At 40.2% G+C, this 22,188-nt stretch overlaps 1 protein-coding gene across 1 annotated transcript; it reads left to right on the top strand.

The window, feature by feature from the left end:
• The first annotated feature begins 1,728 nt into the window (after window positions 1-1,728).
• Window positions 1,729-20,442, top strand: LOC107376544 (heparan sulfate glucosamine 3-O-sulfotransferase 6). Its single transcript, XM_015945691.3, has 2 exons — window positions 1,729-2,361; window positions 19,681-20,442. The coding sequence occupies exons 1-2, from the start codon at window positions 1,868-1,870 to the stop codon at window positions 20,297-20,299; spliced, it is 1,113 nt and encodes a 370-aa protein (XP_015801177.1). The 5' UTR covers window positions 1,729-1,867; the 3' UTR covers window positions 20,300-20,442.
• Window positions 20,443-22,188: the final 1,746 nt, after the last annotated feature.

A 22,188-nucleotide genomic window follows, 5' to 3' on the forward strand; every position in this document is an offset into this window, starting at 1 on the left:
CCAGGAGAAAGATGGCTGCAAGTCTCCAAAAAGGACTGCTTTATTTTCTGTTCTCAATTACAGGAAATGACATACTGCACGTGACTTTTATTTTGATAGTTTACGGATGTTTTACACTGATTTCACGTTTGACTTCCTGTCTGGCCAGATCTAAACTGCAAAATTGACGTGCGTGGTGCATAAAAAATAGACTCAAAACGTAATAATAGCATCACACTTGGCTACCAGTGGAAAGGAACCCGTTCACTATAATGGCAGCTCGTTGTATATTTCGTAGTTTCTCTGCTGTTTCGTGATGCTTTCACATCCAGTGGAAAGAAGGGGTAAGGGTTGGTGGCTGTAGTATCATGGTTTGGGCCTGATTAATCACAGTTGAGCCAGTGCATCTTGTTTTGATTGGAAAATGAATCAATTTGAAATTTTATTAAAGGATTTGAAGTTGAGTCTGTTAGAAGAAATTAGCCAGTATTTTGGAGTTTAATCTTCTAAATCTTTTGCTTACTGTAATATGCTTTATTGCATGTTATGGTCAAATCCAATAAAATGTTATCCTAAAAGCAAAATTTCACTGGCCTAGATTTCTGGGTTAATATTTTATTTTATGCATGTCCATGTGTGATGATGGGGGTGCACCATAATTAAAAATTTGTCTAATTAGTTTGAAAGCATTGCATTCAGTTTCTTACGTATGCACGTAAAAAACATCATAACAAATGTTTATGCACTTCTGGGTTGTGGAAAATAAAATGTTATTATTCATAATTAGTTATTTTATGTGTTTAGGCTTTTCTCTGAGGTTACTATAAAAGTGGCATCCAGATTTCCTGATCCTGACAAATTCTGTCTAACTGTTCCAACAAAATAAATAAATAAATAAATAAATAAAACCCCTTACATCAATTATTTTAAGTTGTTCTCCAAAAATGCAATAATTATTGTAGCTGAATGAAAAAGAAGATGAACATTTCACATACTGTGACATTGTCCAGTTGGTTTATTATGTGAAATAGCTGCAGGGGCTGAGTGTGTGTTCCCTCTCCTTTATCCACCTTTTACCTCTCCACCCTCCTTTTTTATCATCTCATCCATTCAAACAGATTCTCTCATTCACTTCAAAGTGTGAACTTCATCTCAGTGTCAAGAGAAACCCAACACCTGATCCAAGAGAACATCCCAGAGCTGATCCTGCCTGCACAACCCCAGAGGTGACACATCAACCTGTCACTCTGAATGAAACCGAGGCAGAGACAAAGCTTTCTGTTTGGTTGTTGGGTCTCAGGGAGCAGTGGGCTTCCTCTTGGGATCTGCTCCTCAGAGATACAATTAAATCAGTTTTTTTTTCACAGAATTAAATATTTAAAAATCTTAAAACTAAATTATATCAATTTTAATGGTAATGAGCTTAAATTATGATCTTAAATTAAAAGCAATTGTTTGGTCTGCATCACTCAAAATGTATTTTTTTCTTCTTTAAAGTAAATATGCAGAAACCTTCATGTTTGTTATTTACCATGAGGAGTGAAGGGTGGAGACTTCCTATCACTGGGTGGAGGGAAGGAGGGGGGGGGCTAGGAGCAAAAGAAGAGGAGAGGGCACCTCAGAGCGCAGAAGTGTGTGTGCGCGCAGCCTGCAGCAGCAGCAGCACACTTTACAGATTGAATTAATCAAATACAATTATAAATACATTTTTAAGCAGATGTACTTCTGAAGGACACAAAGCTTCAGGTTGTTTCTATGAGGGAATCTCTCCATGTAATTCTTCCCACTTGCGCAACAGGTTCCGTCCAAATGAAACTCCGACCCATGTAGGAGGAAGAAGCATGTTGTCACCGTTCTGGTCCTCTGGAGTCGAGCAGGAGATCAACTCATGGGATGTAGTGGATGCAGAGTCCGGCTCAACTTCGGGAAGGTGCTCTCCAAAGTCTCCGTGTTCCTTACCATGGTCCTGATCATCACCTACTTCTTCTACTGCCTCACGGGACTCTGTGACTCAGCTCCGAGGACTTTATACAGCCACTCAGCCCCGAGGGGGGACTATGAGCTTCTGGATGACCGCCGTAGAGTGGAGGACCTACGGCCGTCTGTGCGCTCTGACGCGCCGTCCCATCGGAACCGCACAGAGTCAGAAGACGCACAGCAGCAGGTGGATACGGAAGAACAGCCGTCCCAGAACAGAAACGGAATCCCGGTGTCCAACACTTTCGGGACTAAAAGGTTTCCTCAGGCGATCATAATCGGTGTGAAGAAAGGTGGAACCCGCGCTCTGCTGGAGTTCCTGCGCATCCACCCGGACGTGCGTGCGTTTGGCGCAGAGCCGCACTTCTTCGACCGGTTTTATGACAAAGGGCTGGAGTGGTACAGGTGGGCATGCACACACGAGGCCACGATTTATTAAAACCGGAGTATCGGTTTGTTGGCATATTGATAAAATCCATGAGACCGTTCAAACTTTTAACTTCTGTAAAATTATTGTGACCTTTCAGCCCAAACTGTATGACGTCATTGATCCTGTGAAGTAAACTAAGCTTTAAAGAGATGTTAAAAACTAGAGGTGCACCGATTCTGGTATTTGTGGCCGATATTAATACAGCTCTGAACCGGTGATACCAGCTATGATCATTTTAACATAAAAAATCTGACTAACTTAAAACTTCAGATCATAAAAGCGCACATGGTGAGGGTAGATGTGCAAAGGCAGCATTGCTTTAGCTGCTTAGATCAAGATTATTACAGGTGCTTGAAATGCTTGAAAGTGCTTGAAGTGCAGTGGTATTGTTAAGGTTCTGAAAGGACTTGGATTTTTAACAAAGTGCTTGAAACTGTATTTACTTGAATTAGGATAAACACTGACAGAAAACGTCTGTTGGATTTACTCAATCATGTACATCGGCTGCATGGAATTAGAAGATGTTTGGATTTTGTAACTTCGTAATGCCAGCAAGATAAATACATATTTATCCCAACTGAGTTCTCATCAGTTTGACAGAACAATACCCCAGTGAGTCGTGGAGGATGGCTGCTTATACTGAGGATTCTCTGGAGGTTTCTTCCTGTTAAAAGGGAGTTTTCCTCTCCACTGTCGCTGCATGCTTGCTTGGTATGAGGATTGCTGTATAGTCACTGACACTAGTCAGTGACTTGATGCAATTTGCTGGGTTCCTTATATAGGAAACATTATTTCTGATTGGCTTAATGAACTGTGAATTGGAATGTTTATTATGTGAAGTGCCTTGAGACGACTCTTGTCGTGATTTGGCGCTATATAAATAAAATTGAATTGAATTGAATTGAATGTTATTAGAACATCAACATTTCACGAAATGATTCCATAGATCATGTTCTAATAATACATATTAAACACAGAAAACACAAAATACATACCACACATGCTCCTTGTAATTTGCATTAATCTAGTTGGAGATACTGCTGATTGCTTTTTGAATCTCTCTCAGTCATGGTTTTTGGTTTTGCTCAATGCCAGCTTAAGAAGTTTTTAGCACATGTATATTTCATTTATAATCAGTTAAATTTTGCAGAATATTAGCTGATTCTGATCTCATTAGGCCGTCACTATACGTCATTCCCACACATGGACATGCACAAAATGAAGCACGAAACCAATCAAAACTAACTTGATTAATATTAAGTCAGCTAAATTCATTACACAGCACGGCAGCGCTGGTAACTGACTCAGATTTCTTGTAAACAGATGTAGGGTTTGGTAAATTGAGTGCTTCAGGAGCTCAATATATATATTACCTCTACTTATGACCAATAAGCTGTGATACTCTATCTAAATATAGAATATCACCCTGCCTGGTCTTTATTGTGCTTTAATCAGAAGATTCTAGGATTCTTTATTTATTAGGGGATTGTACACACTTTGTTTTGATTCAGAAAATAGTCAGGTTCATAAAAGTAAGAATTTATTTTACCAACAATTAAAACATGACAAATTAACTAAGCATTTACTGTGATGGATGGAACTAGATGCAATGTATGAAACCTATGTGTGAATGCAATGTTAGTCAGAACTTCCGTATCTAGGAGAGCTGAATTCTGGATGTAAAACAATTTGGTTTGCGTTAAGCTATTGAGTTGATTATTATCAAAGCACATTCAGACGCAATCTGTCATGTCTACTTCACTCGTTTTCGGAGACCCTCTTGGTGGATCCGAAGGTCAGAGAGGTCGGATGACCTCTGGCACTGGAGGGCTGTAGAATACCGTGGCACCAACCCTTCAGTCCAGTAATGTCTCGGGTCACGACAGATGGATGGAACCGCACGTCTCTGGTGGACTCTTAAGGAGTCTAAACAATATCAGCTTGTTCTGCAGGAACTGTTTGCTTTATCAGCTTCGCAGGGGCAAAAAGGTTTTGGCGACGTGTCAAAAGCTTTGGTGGTTAAAGAGGGGTTTGCTTCAGGTGGCCGGTCTGAAGCTTTTCTCTAGAACTCAGGAAAAACCAGAGTAATCTGGTTTAATTGTTCTCATGTTATGATTGTGTAGCCAACCAGAGGTTGACAAGTTTGAGGAATATTACCAAGAATCTCAGAAACACACCTTCTTTGACACCGGAGGCTCTGAACTGGGGTACAGGTTATTTATGTGTCATGGGTTTAACTTTACCTTACTTTGTTCTTGTGTGAGTGCAAATGATTATGACCTGGTCAAGTAAACATGCAATCAATCATTGAACACAGATTAATGAAAGCATTTCATTATATTAATTATCATAAGTAGCAATAAACAAACATTTATTTAATGATTATCTAGCTTATAAGTTTTAGAGGTTCATACTTAATTTTAAATCTTCTTTCTTCTGTGAAGCAAGGAGTCTTAGATAAAAGGGTGCTCTGTGAGGGACCTTGGAAGGAGAGAATGTTATTGTTGACATTTCATTATCTATGTCAGAGTTGCAGGCTCTGAGCTCCAGCTGGTGTGATGGAGGCAGGCTGATTTAGAGGGGACACATACAGTCTCGTGTCTCCATTTTGACCAGATGTTGGATGGTCAAACAGTACCTAAAAACTGACCATTGCTGGACGTTACACAGAATTATTACATAAACTGTCAAAATTTATCCAAAGATCTTAAACTTTACGCGCAGTAAGGAAACCTTCCTACTATGAAATAGATAAGCATGCGAAAAAGCCAACAAAACAAATAAGATATCAGCTCAGCAGTTCAAGAGTCTTGAGTTGTTCTCCAAATAAATTTAAAACTAATCAGATATTATTGCTATAATTTCTGCTTTAAACAGTTGTTTTTCTTGGGTTTGGGCTTTTTAGTGATATTATTTTCAATTTGTGATCTTCATGGTTGACACTTAATTATGTGAGTCATCTATAGTAAGTTAGTCAGACCATCACTATAACAGAAGGCTTTATTCTAGAGAAGAAGCCCTCATATTCCCGCCTTTGTAGGTTTGCTGACGTTTCCTGTCAATAAACAAGACAGCCATAACATTGGGAGGCTGATCATATTTTGCTTGTGTGCTGTTCTGCAGATCAAAGGGCCCCTGAGGAGCTGTTCATCATCCTGACATTCATTTATAAACCATTAACAACCCTCAGCTCCACATGTCACCCTGTATTAGCTGCTTTATTCTGCTCTGAATGTGTTCTGCAGCAGATTACTCTAGCCAAACAGATAAACCTTCACCGTTAGCATGATTAGTATTTAGATGAGCTTCTGTTGATGTCAGGCTGACCCAGCTGTTATCATTTCTATTTGACTGATGAACTTAAAGGAGGGTTTGAGTCTCAATAAAGCTGCAGTTGATCATCTCCAGATGTTCTACAAGCTCCTAAACAAGGTCCCAACTGAGTTCTCATCAGTTTGACAGAACAATACTGTTCTGGGACCTCTGAGCTACAGAGGTGCCAGGAGGAGTCAGAGAGGTTTGACAGATTGAGGAGCACTGATAAACAAGGACTTCACAGACTTCTACGATGTAATTTCATCCTCTCGCTCCGTTTTCTGTAACCCTCCTCACCGTGATTTAACAGGGACCATACGGCCACATGGAAGCACTTTCACCACGGATGGTTTAGCCATGCTGCTGAAGTTTTCTTCTTCTCCCTGTGCACACACACACACACACACACACACACACACACACACACACACACACACACACACACACACACACACACACACACACACACACACACACACACACAGACACACACACACACACACACAGACACACACACACACACACACACACACACACACACGCATGCACGCGCACACACACACACACACACACACACACACACACACAAACAGGCATGCACACACACACAGACACACACATACACAACCAGGCATGCACGTACACACACACACACACACACACACACACAAACAGGCATGCACGTAGACACACACACACACACACACACACACACAAACAGGCATGCACGTAGACACACACACACACACACACACACACAAACAGGCATGCACGTAGACACACACACACACACACACACACACACACACACACACAAACAGGCATGCACACACACACACAGACACACACACATACACAACCAGGCATGCACGTACACACACAAACAGGCATGCACGTGGACACACAAACACACACACACACACACACACACACACACACACACACACACACACACACACACACACACACACACACACACACACACACACACACACACACACACACTTTGGGACTCCTCTCTACATGCTACTCATTTACACTTCTGTTTCTCATTATCACATTTGTACCACTTTCTTCACGTTTCAGTATTTGAGCCGTCTTTCTCTCCACCTTACGTTCCCCTATCAGGTCTCCTCTTCATGTCTGGTGCTTGTGTGGAAATACCTGTGGCTAATCTGGTTCTCCTGGGCATGTTTTATGTGTTTAAATTAGCCTGGCTTCTGCTGTAAAGCTGTTACTTGAAGTTTTTTCAGCTGTATTTTTCAGCACCAACACTAGCAAGGCCTGAAGGTCAGCCGTGTGCGTAACAGTGATGAACCGTAAAACCATGACAGGAAAAACGCATCAACTAGAAAACTATTTAAAACTGTCAATTTCATGTAAAGTTGCCATAAATAAATTCATTGGTGAAAACAGTCATTTGTACATTTTTTGTTTGTAAAAAACATAATTGTACTGTAAAACATTCTTGCATCATTTTTAAACAGAACATTTCCTTAAGGTTTATAACAGTTAAAGACAAAGATTTTTACATTTATTTATTGAAAAAAATGCAGCTTTTAGGTAATTGCTGGTAATGGTGTAAGGAGTTTACTTCCTGTTTCCCAGTGTGCTTTGCAGCATTAGGTGAGGTCTGGCTGAACCGTTAGTCAGAGGGAAGTGTCTGTTCTTGACCTGTTCTTTTTTTTTTAATACTGATGTCAACACTGACTCAATTCAATATTTCTACACACAAGTGCAGTTGAACAACATGTAATTGAATTGAAAAAGATATTATAATTGGTAATGATCTTAATGGCACTTAATTGGTTATTTCATTTTTGAATTGAACAGTAAAAAGTGATTGTATTTGATGAGGAAAACCCTTTGACTTTTGTTTTTAATGTAAAAATGTTATTTTTAGAGGCACAAATTCTATTTAAAAGATTTTCATTCTGATTTTACAATAAAATGTTTTTTTCAAGCAAAAACATTTTCTACTACAGCAGAATACTGAGTTCAGAAAAACTTTTAATGGTAAAAACAATAAAAAAAACACATTTTTACTGTAAAAGAAAAACAAGGTTTGCCTGTAATTTTACGGTACGATTCCAGCAACCCCAGCAGTCGGCATTTTCTATTATTATGAAAAATGTATTAAAATGTACATATATTCAGGTCAGATGATACAAGATTAAATGCTATATACAGCATATAGACCAGGAGCCATCAGTTGACGATCATGTCAATAACGTAATGTTTTTTTAATCGACCAAACAAATCTTCACGTTTCCTGTATGAGTAAACCAATCAGCTGATTCAACAGTTTATCCTTCATCTACAGTTTTTGTGCCAACTGGATCATAAACCTGAGCACTTGTTGATAATGACATTTCAATATTTTTAATTACTTTAACAACTTATATCGTCAGACATAATCTTCGCAAGCATATCAGTCACAATCAACGTAGAATAGTTCATCAAAGGTCATAAACAATGCTGCTGATCCTTTTTTGAGTGTCAGACTCATGATAAATAAAAACATTAGCATATCTGAATACAGTTTGTGTTTCCTTGGTCTGTTTGCTTTCATGTGTGTTCGGTGGAGAAAGAAGCACAGCTGGATGAAACGATTCATGTAGGAATAGTTGATTCCTGTTCCTAGAGATTCTCGATTCCGATTCTTTTCAAGAAACAGGCCATTTCTCAATACCCAAGTACACGAGTACATTCTTGTGTACTTGATAAGTATGTTCTTGGCAAGTACAGCAGAAAGGCCGTTCTATAGATCATGGGAGGACAAGGAACAAAACCATACTCTGTTACGCCATGGTAACAAGCTCTGTCTTATGCTATGGTTAAAAAAACAACCATAAAAATAGTTTGGTTCACTTTTTACGAAACCTGATAAAATACCAGCTTTTCCTGCTGCTAAATGAAAAAAAAAACATTTATTTTTCATCAAAACAGAGCTACGCTGCTTTTATTTTGAAAGGTATCGTGAAAAGTCTGGAAAAAAAAAACAAACAACAAATTTTACAGGTTACACACAATTAAACACAATAACAGAAATCTTTATATTTCTTTATTTAGATTTAATTATTTGTATGGTTGATATAAAAACACTACAGTCGTGAGCTTTCTCCTCCGCCCTTTTCAATTCAGGGTATAATGGTTTGTGATGCAGTGCATTATGGGATTACTTGCGGGACAAAGTCCACAGATGGATGCATCAATGCATCTGCGATACAATAGGCAGAGCAAGAACACATCTGGGACCTTTGAGCTAACTTGCTATGATACATACTTATGGCTTGGAACAGCGCTGGGCTAACGTTGACGTTTTACAAGTACGAGAGTACACAAGTTCAGACGAATATGCATATTGTGAAATGGCCAGTGTGACAAAACTTTACATATTTTCAATGAACCCGCTAACTCAAGGTCTAATTTGATTAAATGGTTTGAACTTCTCCATGACTTTTAATTCTAAAGTGAAACCACACTTTAACGCTAACACTTCTCGCAGATTCTTCTTGGTTGGTATTCGGCGACTTCTTCTAGATGACAGACTGGTTATCGAAAACTGAAAATTAGTCCTGGTTCCAATCGATGCTGGATATCCAACCCTAATAATGGGAAGCATCGGGATACAGGATAGTCGATAATCTGGCTGCAAGGTAGAGACTGGGGGGAGCTTTAATGGTGCAGCACAAAAGTGAGACAGAGAAACAATTAGGCATGAACGAATAAGGCGTTAATATCTGAGGTGCAGATCCTGACACGTGCTGAGTTCAGCTACCAGCACTCCACAACTCCACAGCACTCGTTTGTGCCTGATGATCCAACATCCTCCTTACGGAGACGTTTAGCTCTTTATCTTAGGGATCAAGTCCTGAAGGTCCCACTGTGTCCTGTCTTCATCCTGTCCCTTTGCACATGAGCCCATTACTAGAACAGAGCGGCCACAAACATTGCACTCAACATGAGGCAGAGCCTTAATGATTTTCGTGGTGCTTTATGAGGAGCTCATGGCGTGATGACTTTCATGTGGGACTTAAGAGTCACTGTGGATAATAAAAAACAGCTCTCTTTGAGACAATGGCTCTGATTGTCACAGCTGTGTCACCAATACAGAAACAAACATGCGACAAGTCATTGCTAGGATAATCTTTTGTTTTTCTTGACTTCTGGTAGAAAAAGCTGCTTTAAAGTCAAAATTATTTACAGCTACAATAATTTCAATGTAAAGGCCCTAAAAATTCAAATTTAAAAGGACATTTAAAAGTATAATCAGTTATTTTTTCACAGCATTGAGGTAGAAAAATGCTCTTTAAATGATTTAAAGGTAGATGAGCAAGCAGAAATGCTAGCATGGCTGAAATCAGGATCCGTCTGACATATAGAACATAGATTTATGCAAATAGGAAGACAAAATAAAGACAAGTGATAGTTTGATGGATGTCTGCTGGTCTCTACAGGCGTTTTTTTTTTTCAGTGTGGTTGGTTGTGTCAGTGATGTCCGAAAGTCTAAATCTGATCTAACAACCAAAACATAATTAATTAAATGTCATTTGTTGGTATTTGCTTTAAAATGTGTACACACATAATAATGTAGATGCAACAAAACACATTTTACTCATATTTCTATAACGTGAGGAAACAAATATGTAATATTTACAGAAAATATAAATTGATTTATGCATTTTCTTGTGATTTTGTCGTGTTTCCACAAGTCTTTTTTTCATTATTATGTCAGTCAGTTCTATTCAAATCCTCATCCTGATTTTTGACAGAATAGATGGTGGAAGTAGACGCCTATGCTCATGGGGCAATAGTTCCCTAAGTGGGGGCAATTTTTCTAGTGCCTTGTTTTCTGTTCAGCCTCGGGGTCCGTAGCGATGGAGGCTCAGAGCGACTGATTGGTGTACCAGACCAGGAAGTGGTCTCTACTGTTGAGTTGTAATGTGTTTTAATGATGGTGGCTTTGGGCTGGAGTTGGGTCTCCAATGATGTTATAACGTTTGGAGAAGCCCAAACTCCCACCCCATATGATGAGAATTAAAATCATTTGAGACTCGTTGTGGTTCATTTTTGGGGGGTGCTTGTAAAAATCTGGAAAAATGTAGAGTGGATTCAGCTGTAGCTCTTTGCTGGTGAGAAAAACAACCTTCTGATGATATGAGGCCAAAATTAAACTTCCTACTTTGGCTCTCCTGCACTAGCAAAACCAACTTATCCCCAAACATTCAGTAATTGTATGATTTTCAAGTTAAATATTTGTAGGAAGTTTTAACAAACTGCACAGCTGCATAAATGTAAAGCAGCCCTCGTTAATGCAACTACAAGTCGGAAATTGAACCAATATTAAATGAAAATAAAACATTGACGACTTAATATAACTTCAATTATTTATTAATTTGCTGAATTTTAGGCAAAATTCCCCATGTGAGTCACAGATTAGCAGATTTACACCACAGGCGTTGAACGTTTATTTGATTAAATAGAAGAGAATCATTATCACCATTACTATGAAACCTCAACACACAAACAGTATCCACATTATAGCCAGTGAATCAAAAGTTAATCCACATGAAATCAGTAGACATTGAGATTGATGGCAAATGTTGTGATGTTTTTTTTTGTCATGTTGTTTTTTTGTTTTGCTTTGAATAAAAAATTTTATTAGCTTAACTGTCGCTAGTTTAAAAAAAATCACAGTAAATTTTGTTGCCTGTGGAGCAGAAAGCATGAAACCTGTGCTTGACTGTGATGTCGATACTAGTTTTCTAGTGCTGTAATTACAGATCCACTCAGGGTCCTGCGCCTGCCGAAGACGTCATCATAATACCGCTCAACCATAAAATATTGCTTCTCTTTTTTTTATTCTGTTCTTTCACGTAGATTTTGGAAAGAGTTTAGCAGTTTTGTTAATACATTCACGGTTCTTACTACCTAAATGTTTACGAACGTGGTAATGTAACTTCCGTAATTCATACGTCCAGCCAATCATCTAGTGTGACGACATCGACAGGCATAGATGGAAACATGGCATCTAAAATGGCGTCCCCCAAAGATGCTGTATCCACGCCCTATGTTCTTTAGATTAGGTTTTTATGGATTATATGGTACGAAGCCGCTAATACTTTTCATTGACTGGACATCACTTTATTCCTTTTCAACGTTTTGATGGATATTTCCAGAGATTAATGATAAAAATACACACATTTCCCCCCAAAATGTTGTTCTGTATGCTCAGACAACATCAAAGTGTGCTCAGCTTGCAAACATTTGTGTTGTTTTTTTATTCTCAGAGGTGAATAGAGTTTCTATGCTAGTATAGCAGATCAGGGCTGAAAAAAGGATATCTTGAGATGTTAAGTAAAAAACATCAAGCCAATGACAAATTGGAGCCAATCTCAGACATCTAAAATAAACTCAAACCTTAAAAGAGAAATAATATTCTAAACTCACCTTTTACATCCTTTTGTGCTGCCGTGTGACTCTAGTGATTCTATTAACACTCCAAACTTGAAAAAAAAATACATATCTATTTGTTTTCCGTCAGTGTTTGGTTTCTGAAATTTTGTGCCTAAAACAAGTTGTTTCAAAAAGGTCCTGTTTGTGATGTCACAAATGGGGGACATAGAATAGAAGCATCTCTCACGTGCAAGAGAGATCTTCTATGAGCCCTTCCGGGATATCAGAGCTTCTCAGCACATAGCAGCCTGGGCAGGGAGTGGGGGTGGCCAGCTCCGGCTTGTTCTTTCAAAGTGACAGAGCCCTGAAAGAGCTCATTCTGGAAGGTACTGAAACTGTCTACAATTAAACTGTTAAAATTGCTTTGTTTGAGTTGGAATTTGTTCTGTATCAACCATAAAAATATAATGACTTTAGAAAAAAAACACATAATATGTCTCCTTTAAAGCTTCTTTCCGGAGTATTTCTCTTATTCGATGGCACCATCTAGTGGCTGATAAGCATATTACACAAATGATTTCTTCAGTTTTTTTAAGATATCGACTTCACGTTTCTAGTTTATTTATGTCCTCCTGTAGCCGACAAACAGAGCTAAAACACGCTGTTTTACGAGTATTATTCTCATGTCATGTTGTGTACTCATATATTTATATTTTAGAGACTTTCTTGTCCGTGAAAAGTTCATCAACTCTGCATCAGCTGAGGTATTCCTTACATTTGAAGCAAGTAAGCGGTAGTTTAACGCCATTGGTCAGTTGTGGTCAGCGTTCAGTTTCCTATTGCAGGGAGCTCTGCGGGTCAGGGGGCGTGGTTAGCAAAAAAAAAAAAGACATATTGCTTGCATTTTATCACAGTACATGATGAGATTATCACTTTTACAGATTTCTGACAAATCATACATAATTTCTGACAGGGGAAAACTCCGAAAAGCAGCTTTAAAATGTCGAAGCTGTTCGAGGGAATGTTTGATCACTTTGCATTAGATGGCTATTTGTGTAGATTTTTCAGGCTATTTAGATTGAAAACAGTCTAGTGTTGATTATCATTTGTCAGGCATACCCTAACCGTGTAAATATTGAATTCTCATTAATGCTGTGTCACAATCCTCCCATTAAAAAAGTTGAATTGTGTTTGATTGCTGCAATCTGCCCTGTAATAGACTCTAATCCAGCTAGCTGTAGGCTTCTGCCTGATTCTCCAGTCTGACTGTTCTGCTCTCCACTGCAGCTGAGAGGCTGGTGCCTTAAAAAATAAAACACACATTGAAAAACGTGTGAGCATAACAACACTGCTGCACAGGAAATGTTTTCCCTCCACTCTGTTGCTTAGGTGTACTAGTTTTATAGCCTTTGTTTTCCACCAGCTCTTTAATTAGGTTTTGCATGTAGAGACATCAGTCATGAAACAACTGTACCCCATGCAAAAGAGCTTTTGAGTAGATGGTTCCATAAATAAACCCCAAAGTTTTAGATCTGTGTTTGTTTTAGAGCATTGTTTGATTAAAAGGTTTTGTTTCATTGTTCTCCTCAATCAGCTCCATGTCTTGTTTTAAAGAGGCCCGTGGGGGTGTAGCTGCACCATTTCAGCGGGGGAACCCATAATCTGAGGGGGGCAGGAAATCTCTTGCCCACATCCGCATCTCCAAGGTTTTTATTTAATCTTGTGAGGCTGCTGAGAACATATCTGTAGTGTAATCAGCTCTGCGGCACTTCAGAGAGGAAAAGTGCTACATCCTCTGAACAGCAGGGAACTCCAGACTGGGATGGCTAGTCAGCAAAACATTTCTAAATTAAATGGGAAACACGTTTGGATGCAACTACATAAAAGATGTTATAGTGAATCTATAGAACAAGCTAGGTTTTGAAAGCAAAAATGGCCCCAGAACACTCACGCCTGCTGTTGGGTATCTTCTCTAATGCCCGGACAACACTTTGAGTTTTTTGGCTGTCACACAGGACTGCTCATGCCACACTGTGAGAACTCTAGAGAGGTGTCACAATGTATGGCACAAGATTTCAACTTTTAGTATGCCACTTAAAGCCGAGAGCAAACCAAAACAACAATGCTAAAAAGAGAAAAAGTGCCACTGTTAACACTTCTTTTATTGGACCCCGAACCCGAATTCAAAGTAAAGTCATAGGTTTTCAAGCATGCCAACTCCGAGTCGGGGGAGAGGTCCTACCTCAAGTGGAGGAGTTTAAGTATCTCGGGGTCTTGTTCACGAGTGAGGGTAAGAGGGATCGGGAGATCGACAGGCGGATTGGTTCAGCGTCTGCAGTGATGCGGACGCTGAGCCGATCTGTCGTGGTGAAGAGGGAGCTGAGCCAGAAAGCCAGGCTCTCGATTTACCGGTTGATCTACGTTCCAATCCTCACCTATGGTCATGAGCTTTGGGTAATGACCGAAAGAACGAGATTACGGATACAAGCGGCCGAAATGAGTTTCCTCCGTAGGGTGGCCGGGCTCAGCCTTAGAGATAGGGTGAGGAGCTCGGACATTTGGGAGGGACTCGGAGTAGAACCGCTGCTCCTCCGGATTGAAAGGAGCCAGTTGAGGTGGTTTGGGCATCTGGTCAGGATACCTCCTGGACGTCTCCCCGGGGAGGTGTTTCGGGCATGTCCTGCCGGCAGGAGGCCCCCGGGTCGACCCAGGACACGTTGGAGAGGTTACATCTCCAATCTGGTCTGGGAACGCCTTGGGGTCCTGCCGGAGGAGCTGGTGGAGGTGGCCGGGGAGAGGACGGTCTGGAGCTCCCTAGTTGGGATGCTGCCCCTGCGACCCGGACCCGGATAAGCGGAGGAAGACAACAACGACGACGTTTTCAAGCATGGTTTGAAGACTGTTGGAGGTTGACTTTGGCTTGTGAGAGTGCTCAATAAGCTGTTGCACAGTTGATCGCACTGAACAGCCACCGTTTTTTGTCGTGATTCTGTTCACGTCTAGGACGACCGAAAAATGCTAAGTGTGTTCAGGGCTCAAGACACATCTGCTGGAACCAGAAACCCACATTGCAGGAGAAAACGAGAAGGTACAAACCACCAGTCGTCACTGTCTAGGTCCAAATGTCTTCTGTTGTCAATGACTAAAAATGATGATTTTCTTTTTGGACTCTGGTAGTTTTTCCTAAAGTTGAATTGGTAGCAGACGTCTGTTTCTCGATATATGATATTATTGAGCAGAGAACCTCTCACACCAGTGGTGTTCTGTTGCTAAATGCGTAATGATTGGAGGACCCAGGGAAGTGCAGCATTTCGGCAATACGGACAACCAGATGGTCCAATAATGGCTTTCGTTCTGAAATGTGTTATTGGCGGAGGTTTTTAAACAAATGCGAGACAACCACTTTATTCATTTTATTCTTTAAAAAAATGTATATATTTATAGCTTTACAATGTTAGAATGTTGTTAAAAGGCATTAAAACATTTTTTACGCTAATTATTTTTCCATATTTGCTGTAGCAGCTTTAAAGAGCTGTACATGCAAACATGCTGCATGCTATCTCAGATGTGTTTACTTTTCCACAGACGGATTTCTGATGGAAAATTGTCCTCGTTGATTCAGTGAAAACGAGACTGATTGTGTGCCTGAAGGGAGTGGGGTGAAAGCCACGTTTCATCAACTATTCATGAGTTTGGAAACACAACTTACGGTCATTTACAGAGGTGTCACTCAGCTGAAGGAGTGAAGGACAAATCCAAGCCCACGGATGAAGAAGGTGAAGGCAGAGAGGGAGAGGGGTGCTAATTTACTCACCTGTAATGCTGACACCTCCATGTTGCGGCAACGACCGACACACACACACACACACACACACACACACACACACACTGAGAACAATCTGTCATAAAGAGACAGACTTATTGATCAGACACAGATAAACAGAGGATGTGGGGGGACAGCTCTTGCAATTGGATAGTAATCAATTAATGGCCTTTCATTATAGGGATCCTTTAATGGCAGTGGGCTTAGATGATTCACCTTCAAGTAAGAGTAAAGACTTTCAAAATGACTTCAGAGATCACATTTATGGTCCTGTTAGGTATTGTTCAGCTTATGTCCACTTTTTCTTATGATTGACATTTCTAACGGTTATGATCACCATTTTAGGTCAGCTGATGTTCAGAGATTATGTAGATCAGACCACAGCCAGAAAGAGATTTAGACTGTGCAAAATTTTGTTTATGTTAAAATTTGGAAAACAAATTAGCTTGAAACCTTTTTTTGTGCCTCTTAACAAAGTTCTGACATATTATCGTTTTAAATGTATTGTGGAGGAAAAAAACCAACAATCAAGTGGTTTTCTCGCATTTGTCTAAAAACACGTTTCAGACCAAAAACAACCACCGGACTATCTGGTTTTCATTCAAACTGAACCGCCACATTCCCCTGACTCCTCCACTCGTTACACACACACGCACTTAACAACAGAACACCGCAGGTGTGACAGGTTCTCCGCTCAATAATATCAGAGAAGGAGAAACAGCCGGCTGCTACCACTTCAGCAACAGAAAAAACTATCTCAAACAGTCCCGAAAAGAAAACCCCCATTCGAAGTCACGGACAACAAAAGACGTTTGGACCTAGAAAACAATGACTGGTGTTTAGCGCTCTCTCGTTTCCTCTGGCATCGCAGGTTTCTGGCAGAAGCGTCTCAAGGAAAATACGTGAGGGGAGGGGTGAGTGTTCTTAACCTTTGTGCAGATGGGCTATAACAGCTTCAATTATTGCTCATATTTAACAGAAATATTTTAAAATTAAAGTTTCTACAGTTCAATGCTATAAGCAGTTATTAAATCTTTTTTATACATTTAGTTTTAATCATCTTTATATGTTTTCTGACTTTTAAGCTTTATACATTGTTGTTTTTGTCCTTTTCATTCCTACATTTTTGAATTGTTTTTGTTCTAAAACTTCATTTTTTTGTTGCTTATCACTACTTTAAGTAATCAAATATGGTCATTTAGCCCTAAAGTATGAAAATCAGATAATTTCCTTTAGCTGTCTTGGTTGACATGAATTTTTGTCAACTATAAGCTGACACAGTGGAGCTTATAGTAATTCCTTTTTATCAACAATTATTACCTAACATAAATATTATTACTTTATCACCTTAAACTTTCATAGGACAAGTGAACGTTTGTTTGCACTTGATTTAGCAGTTTATTTAAGTTGAATAAAAAAAATTAAAGAGCAAAAATAAAGTTACTAAGCTAAAAAATAAATAAATTACATAGAACTTGGAAAACTGTAAAAATAAAATTAAAAAGCAAATTAATTTTATTTTTCAAGTGAGTTCCCTTCAAAATGTTAATAACAACATCATTACTTTCCATCCATCCATCCATTGTCTGAACCCGCTTGTCCATGTAGGGTCGCGGGGGGACTGGTGCCAATGGGCAATCAGGCGGGGTACACCCTGGGCAGAGTGCCAGTCCGTCGCAGACATCATAACTTTTTATATCATTATTTCACATTAAATGTTAGCTTTTATTGTCCCAAATGAATAACTCATGTAAAAAAAGAGAATTTTCCATTACTTTTGTCTTTGTGTGGAAGCTAAAGGGTTAAACATGTGTTTCATGTATTATTTACAACACAGTTTCATCACAGAGCTGCATTTATTTTTTAATTATCTCAACAACAACATTAGGTCATGAACAATCTAACCAAAAAAATACAATTAAGCCTCAGAAGTCTTTTACATTTCCCAATGGCCTCTTATCATGTACACTTTGACTTTAAAGAGGTTTTAAATACTCCACTACTTGTTGATTTTATGGGAAACCACATGAAGGCACTCCACTGGAAATCACGGGCTAAGATGTATGTTGAGTAAGCGAACTACATCGTCTCCGCTGCTTAAGTCATTGGTCATTGTTCGTTTGTTGGGGAAAAACAACAAAATCCTCAAATCCAAATGTGGCACAACTTTGGGTCACACAGTTTTCCCGTAAATAACAAAAGTATCTGATCCCAGGATGTCTCTCGCTGTGGCCGTTAGATAGAATTTACACATCGACTGTGTGAGAAACCGGAAGATTGCATTAAAGCAGAAGAGAGGGAAACAACACACATGCTGTTGTTTAAGCTGCAATAAAACAGTAATACAGGAATAAATCAGCCTAAAAGTATTCACACACACTAATGACTTCATTTTTATTCCTGCAGTTTAGTAACACATCATTCAGAACATGTTTCCACTGGTATATTCTGCATGATTTTCCTCGTTGTGGCCACATGTCGAACGCACGTGCTGAGCTCAGCAGGCCGGCTGCTTCCTGCAGACGTGGGTTGGCCTGTTTGAATCTTTGTAGGAAGCTGGAAGGGAGGCGAGAATGAACGGGGGTGGACTTTTCACTCATGCAGGAAGAAAAGGGGGTGGGAATCTGTAGGAAATTGCTGCTAAGTGGTTCTTGAGGCTTTGTGGTTTTGATTCGTCAGGCTCAAAGTGAGTGGATGGTCCTGGTCTGCAGACCTTACAGGGGCTGTCTGGGATGCTGTAACATTAACAAAGAAAGGGTCTGAAGCTTGTGAGGTGCTTTAATGACATTTGGATTTATTGTGTTTTCATTATCTTGTTTTGTGCTTTTTGTAAAAGTTATTTTGTGATTCATTTGGAAAGTGTGACATGCAGTTTATCTCAGTTTGGAGGTCACGTGTGACGCTCCCCACCTTTAGTTTGAATGTCAAACTTTTAAGCATCTCTAACTTACTGTTTGGGGTGTAGAAATAATTCACCAGCTGTAAATAGCTCTTTGAATTACCTCAGTTTGAGTTTGAAGAACTAATGGTTACTTTTAATAAAGATTGATGAGCTAACAGCTAGGGACAGACAGGTGGAGAACAAAGTGGACTAGTTCTAATCTTTTAACAGTTAATGTGATTTTTTAGGAACTTTGACACCAGTGTTCATTTCATACTACTGATGTAATTTTTAAGAAGCAATGGGGTATTCTTAAGTCAGGTCTACACTGGCGGATCGGCAGCGGAGCATCACTGCTTCAAATAGAATATATTATAGTTTATAGCAGGGCTATTCAATTCCGGGTCTCGTGGTCAGGTATCCAGCATGTTTTGGTTTTAACTCTGATTCAACACACCTGATTTCAATCAGCTGGTGATTAACAGGCTTCCGCAGAGCCTGATGAGCTGCTGCACAGGTGATTCATCCTCTGAATCAAGTGTGCGGGACTAGAGAAACCACTAAAACGTGCTGGGTTCTGGCCCTCGAGGCCCAGAGTTGAATAGCTCTGGTCTATAGGGTTGATCTAAACTACGCCATGCCACTACAGATAGGACTGGGTTCTATTTTTGTCGTGAGCTGCTTCTAAGACACTCAGTTTCTGCAGTTAACATAAGGCTAGACATCATGGATCCATAGAACCCATTTTGAAAAGAGTGTAAGCGTTGATTTACCCTGACAAAAAAAAAAAGACTAGTGAATGTAAAGGAGCACGTGTTTTCCTTAAGCTGGCACAATGATAGGTCTGAGAGTTGATCTTTTCTGTTTTTTCTGCAGGAACTTGATGCCTCGAACCCTGGATGGACAGGTCACCATGGAGAAGACGCCCAGCTATTTTGTCACCAAGGAGGCTCCCAGTCGAGTCTGCACCATGAACTGCCAAACCAAGCTAATCGTAGTGGTCCGGGACCCAGTGACCCGGGCCATCTCTGACTACACCCAGACTCTTTCCAAGAACCCAGGCCTTCCATCCTTCCAGAGCCTGGCTTTGAAGAACTCCTCTACAGGTTTGATCGACACCACCTGGAGCGCCGTGCGCATCGGCCTCTACACCAAGCACCTGGAAAACTGGCTTCAGTATTTCCCCTTGTCCCAGTTTCTGTTTGTTAGCGGTGAGCAGCTAGTGTCCGATCCAGCCGGGGAGATGGGTCGGGTTCAGGACTTCCTGGGTCTGAAAAGGGTGATTTCAGAGAAACATTTCTACTTCAACCAGACCAAAGGCTTCCCCTGCCTGAAGAAGCCAGAGGGCAGCAGCAGACCCCGCTGCCTTGGGAAGTCTAAAGGAAGACCTCATCCTCAGATCTCATCTGAGGTTCTGCAGAGACTTAGAGACTTCTACAGGCCTTTCAACCATCGCTTCTATCAGATGAGTGGGCAGGACTTTGGCTGGGACTAAGAAGGAAGTCTCAGCTATGATGAAGGGATCGATATGCAAGTTATTATAATTCAAGACACAACAAACACTTTTGTTGTTTTTGTTCTGCTGGTTTAAGAGTAAATTCACTCTATCCACACTTTGTTTATAAGATATATTTATCTTTTATGTTGACATAAAAAGCAACAGCTTCAAATTTTATGGAAGAAAAAAGTTATTTATTGTTGAACCATAAAACTGGAATGCTTCCCTGACAGGACATTGAGGATAATGTCATACTTTTACACGTTTAATGCGTTTATAGCTTTTAAAGGGAAATTTGACAAAGTTGTTGCAGGTTATAGTTTATTTTCTGTATTTAATACCTCATGTGTAAATATTGCATTTTAAGTATATGCATATGTTTTCAAACCAAACGTTATATTCTATATTTGTGTTACCTCTAACAGCACAGTTTTTATTAATTGATCATAATAAATTATTTTTTAAATCAATGATTATTTTCGAAACGTTTCATTAAAAAAATGATGTATATTGTGTGTGTGTGTGTGTGTGTGTGTGTGTGTGTGTGTGTGTGTGTGTGTGTGTGTGTGTGTGTGAGATTTTGTAAGTTTTGATGTAAATTTTTACCTAAAATAACATTTTCATTCATTTAATTTGCTTTGAAACTTGTTTATTCTGTGCTCTGGGTGTATGGCGGCATATCAAGACTACCCAGATAAAAAAGGGAATTGGCAGTTGGTGGCAGCGGCTGAATGCAACTAATACAATAATTTGTATTTTTATTTGGTTTATTTTGATAGCAAGTAATCAGGATAGTAACTGAGTTACTTTTTAAGGATAAATCAGTAATCAAATTACTTTTTCGAAGTAACATCCCTCCACCTGACTAGCACAAGCCTCACTTACACCTGGAATTTTGGGATCTTTCTGAAGGGAAATCCAAGTACCTGATGTCCAGACTAACTACAGATGGACCATCCTACACACACACACACACACAAACACACACACACACACACACACCAAGCAATGTGTCCATGGTTACACCGTGATTGCTTAGTAAATATTCTATTTGGCGAGACATAAACTTAAAATAATAATATGCAGTGGCAACAATTAGAGGGGACCTCTAAATCTAGGGGGACCGCAGGCTGTGTTCCAACTACAGGGGGATCACACTCCTGAGCCTTGCTGGTAAGGTCTGTTCAGGGGTTCTGGAGAGAAGGGTCCGTTGGATTGTTGAACCTCAGATTCAGGAGGAGCAATGTGGTTTTCGTCCTGGCCGTGGAACACTGGACCAGCTCTATACCCTTAGGGGGATCCTGGAGGGTGCTTGGGAATTTGCCCAACCAGTCTACATGTGTTTTGTGGACTTGGAGAAGGCGTTTGACTGTTTCCCTTGGGGGCCCTGTGGGGACACTCCGGGAGTATGGGGTACCAGGCCCTCTGATATGAGCTGTTACGTCCCTGTATGACCGGTGTGTGAGCTTGGACTGCATGGCCGGCAGTAAGTCGGCTCGTTCCCAGTGAGAGTTGGACTCCGCCAAGGCTGCCCTTTGTCACCGATTCTGTACATAACCTTTATGGACAGGATTGCTAGGCATAGCCAAGGTGTGGAGGGCATCCATTTTGGTGGCCTGAGGATCAGGTCTCTGCTCTTTGCAGATGATGTGGTCCAATTGGCTTCATCAGAATGTGATCTTCAGCTTTCGCTGGAGCGGTTCACAGCCGAGTGTGAAGCAGCTGGGATGAGAATCAGCTCCTCTTAATCTGAGACCATGGTCTTGATTCGGAAAAGGGTAGAATGCCTTCTCCGGGTCAGGGATGAGGTCCTGCCCCAAGTGGAGGAGTTTAAGTATCTCGGGGTCTTGTTCACGAGTGAGGGAAAACTGGAGCGTGAGATCGAT

The sequence above is a fragment of the Nothobranchius furzeri genome, chromosome 12 (assembly GCF_043380555.1).
Source record: "Nothobranchius furzeri strain GRZ-AD chromosome 12, NfurGRZ-RIMD1, whole genome shotgun sequence".
Classification (NCBI taxonomy): Eukaryota; Metazoa; Chordata; class Actinopteri; order Cyprinodontiformes; family Nothobranchiidae; genus Nothobranchius; species Nothobranchius furzeri.

Coding starts and splice junctions, on each gene's coding strand:
- LOC107376544 (XM_015945691.3), top strand. CDS start 1,868: ATGGGATGTAGTGGATGCAGAGTCCGGCTCAACTTCGGGAAGGTGCTC. Junction 2,362..19,680: donor AAAGGGCTGGAGTGGTACAG/GTGGGCATGCAC, acceptor TTTTTTCTGCAG/GAACTTGATGCCTCGAACCC.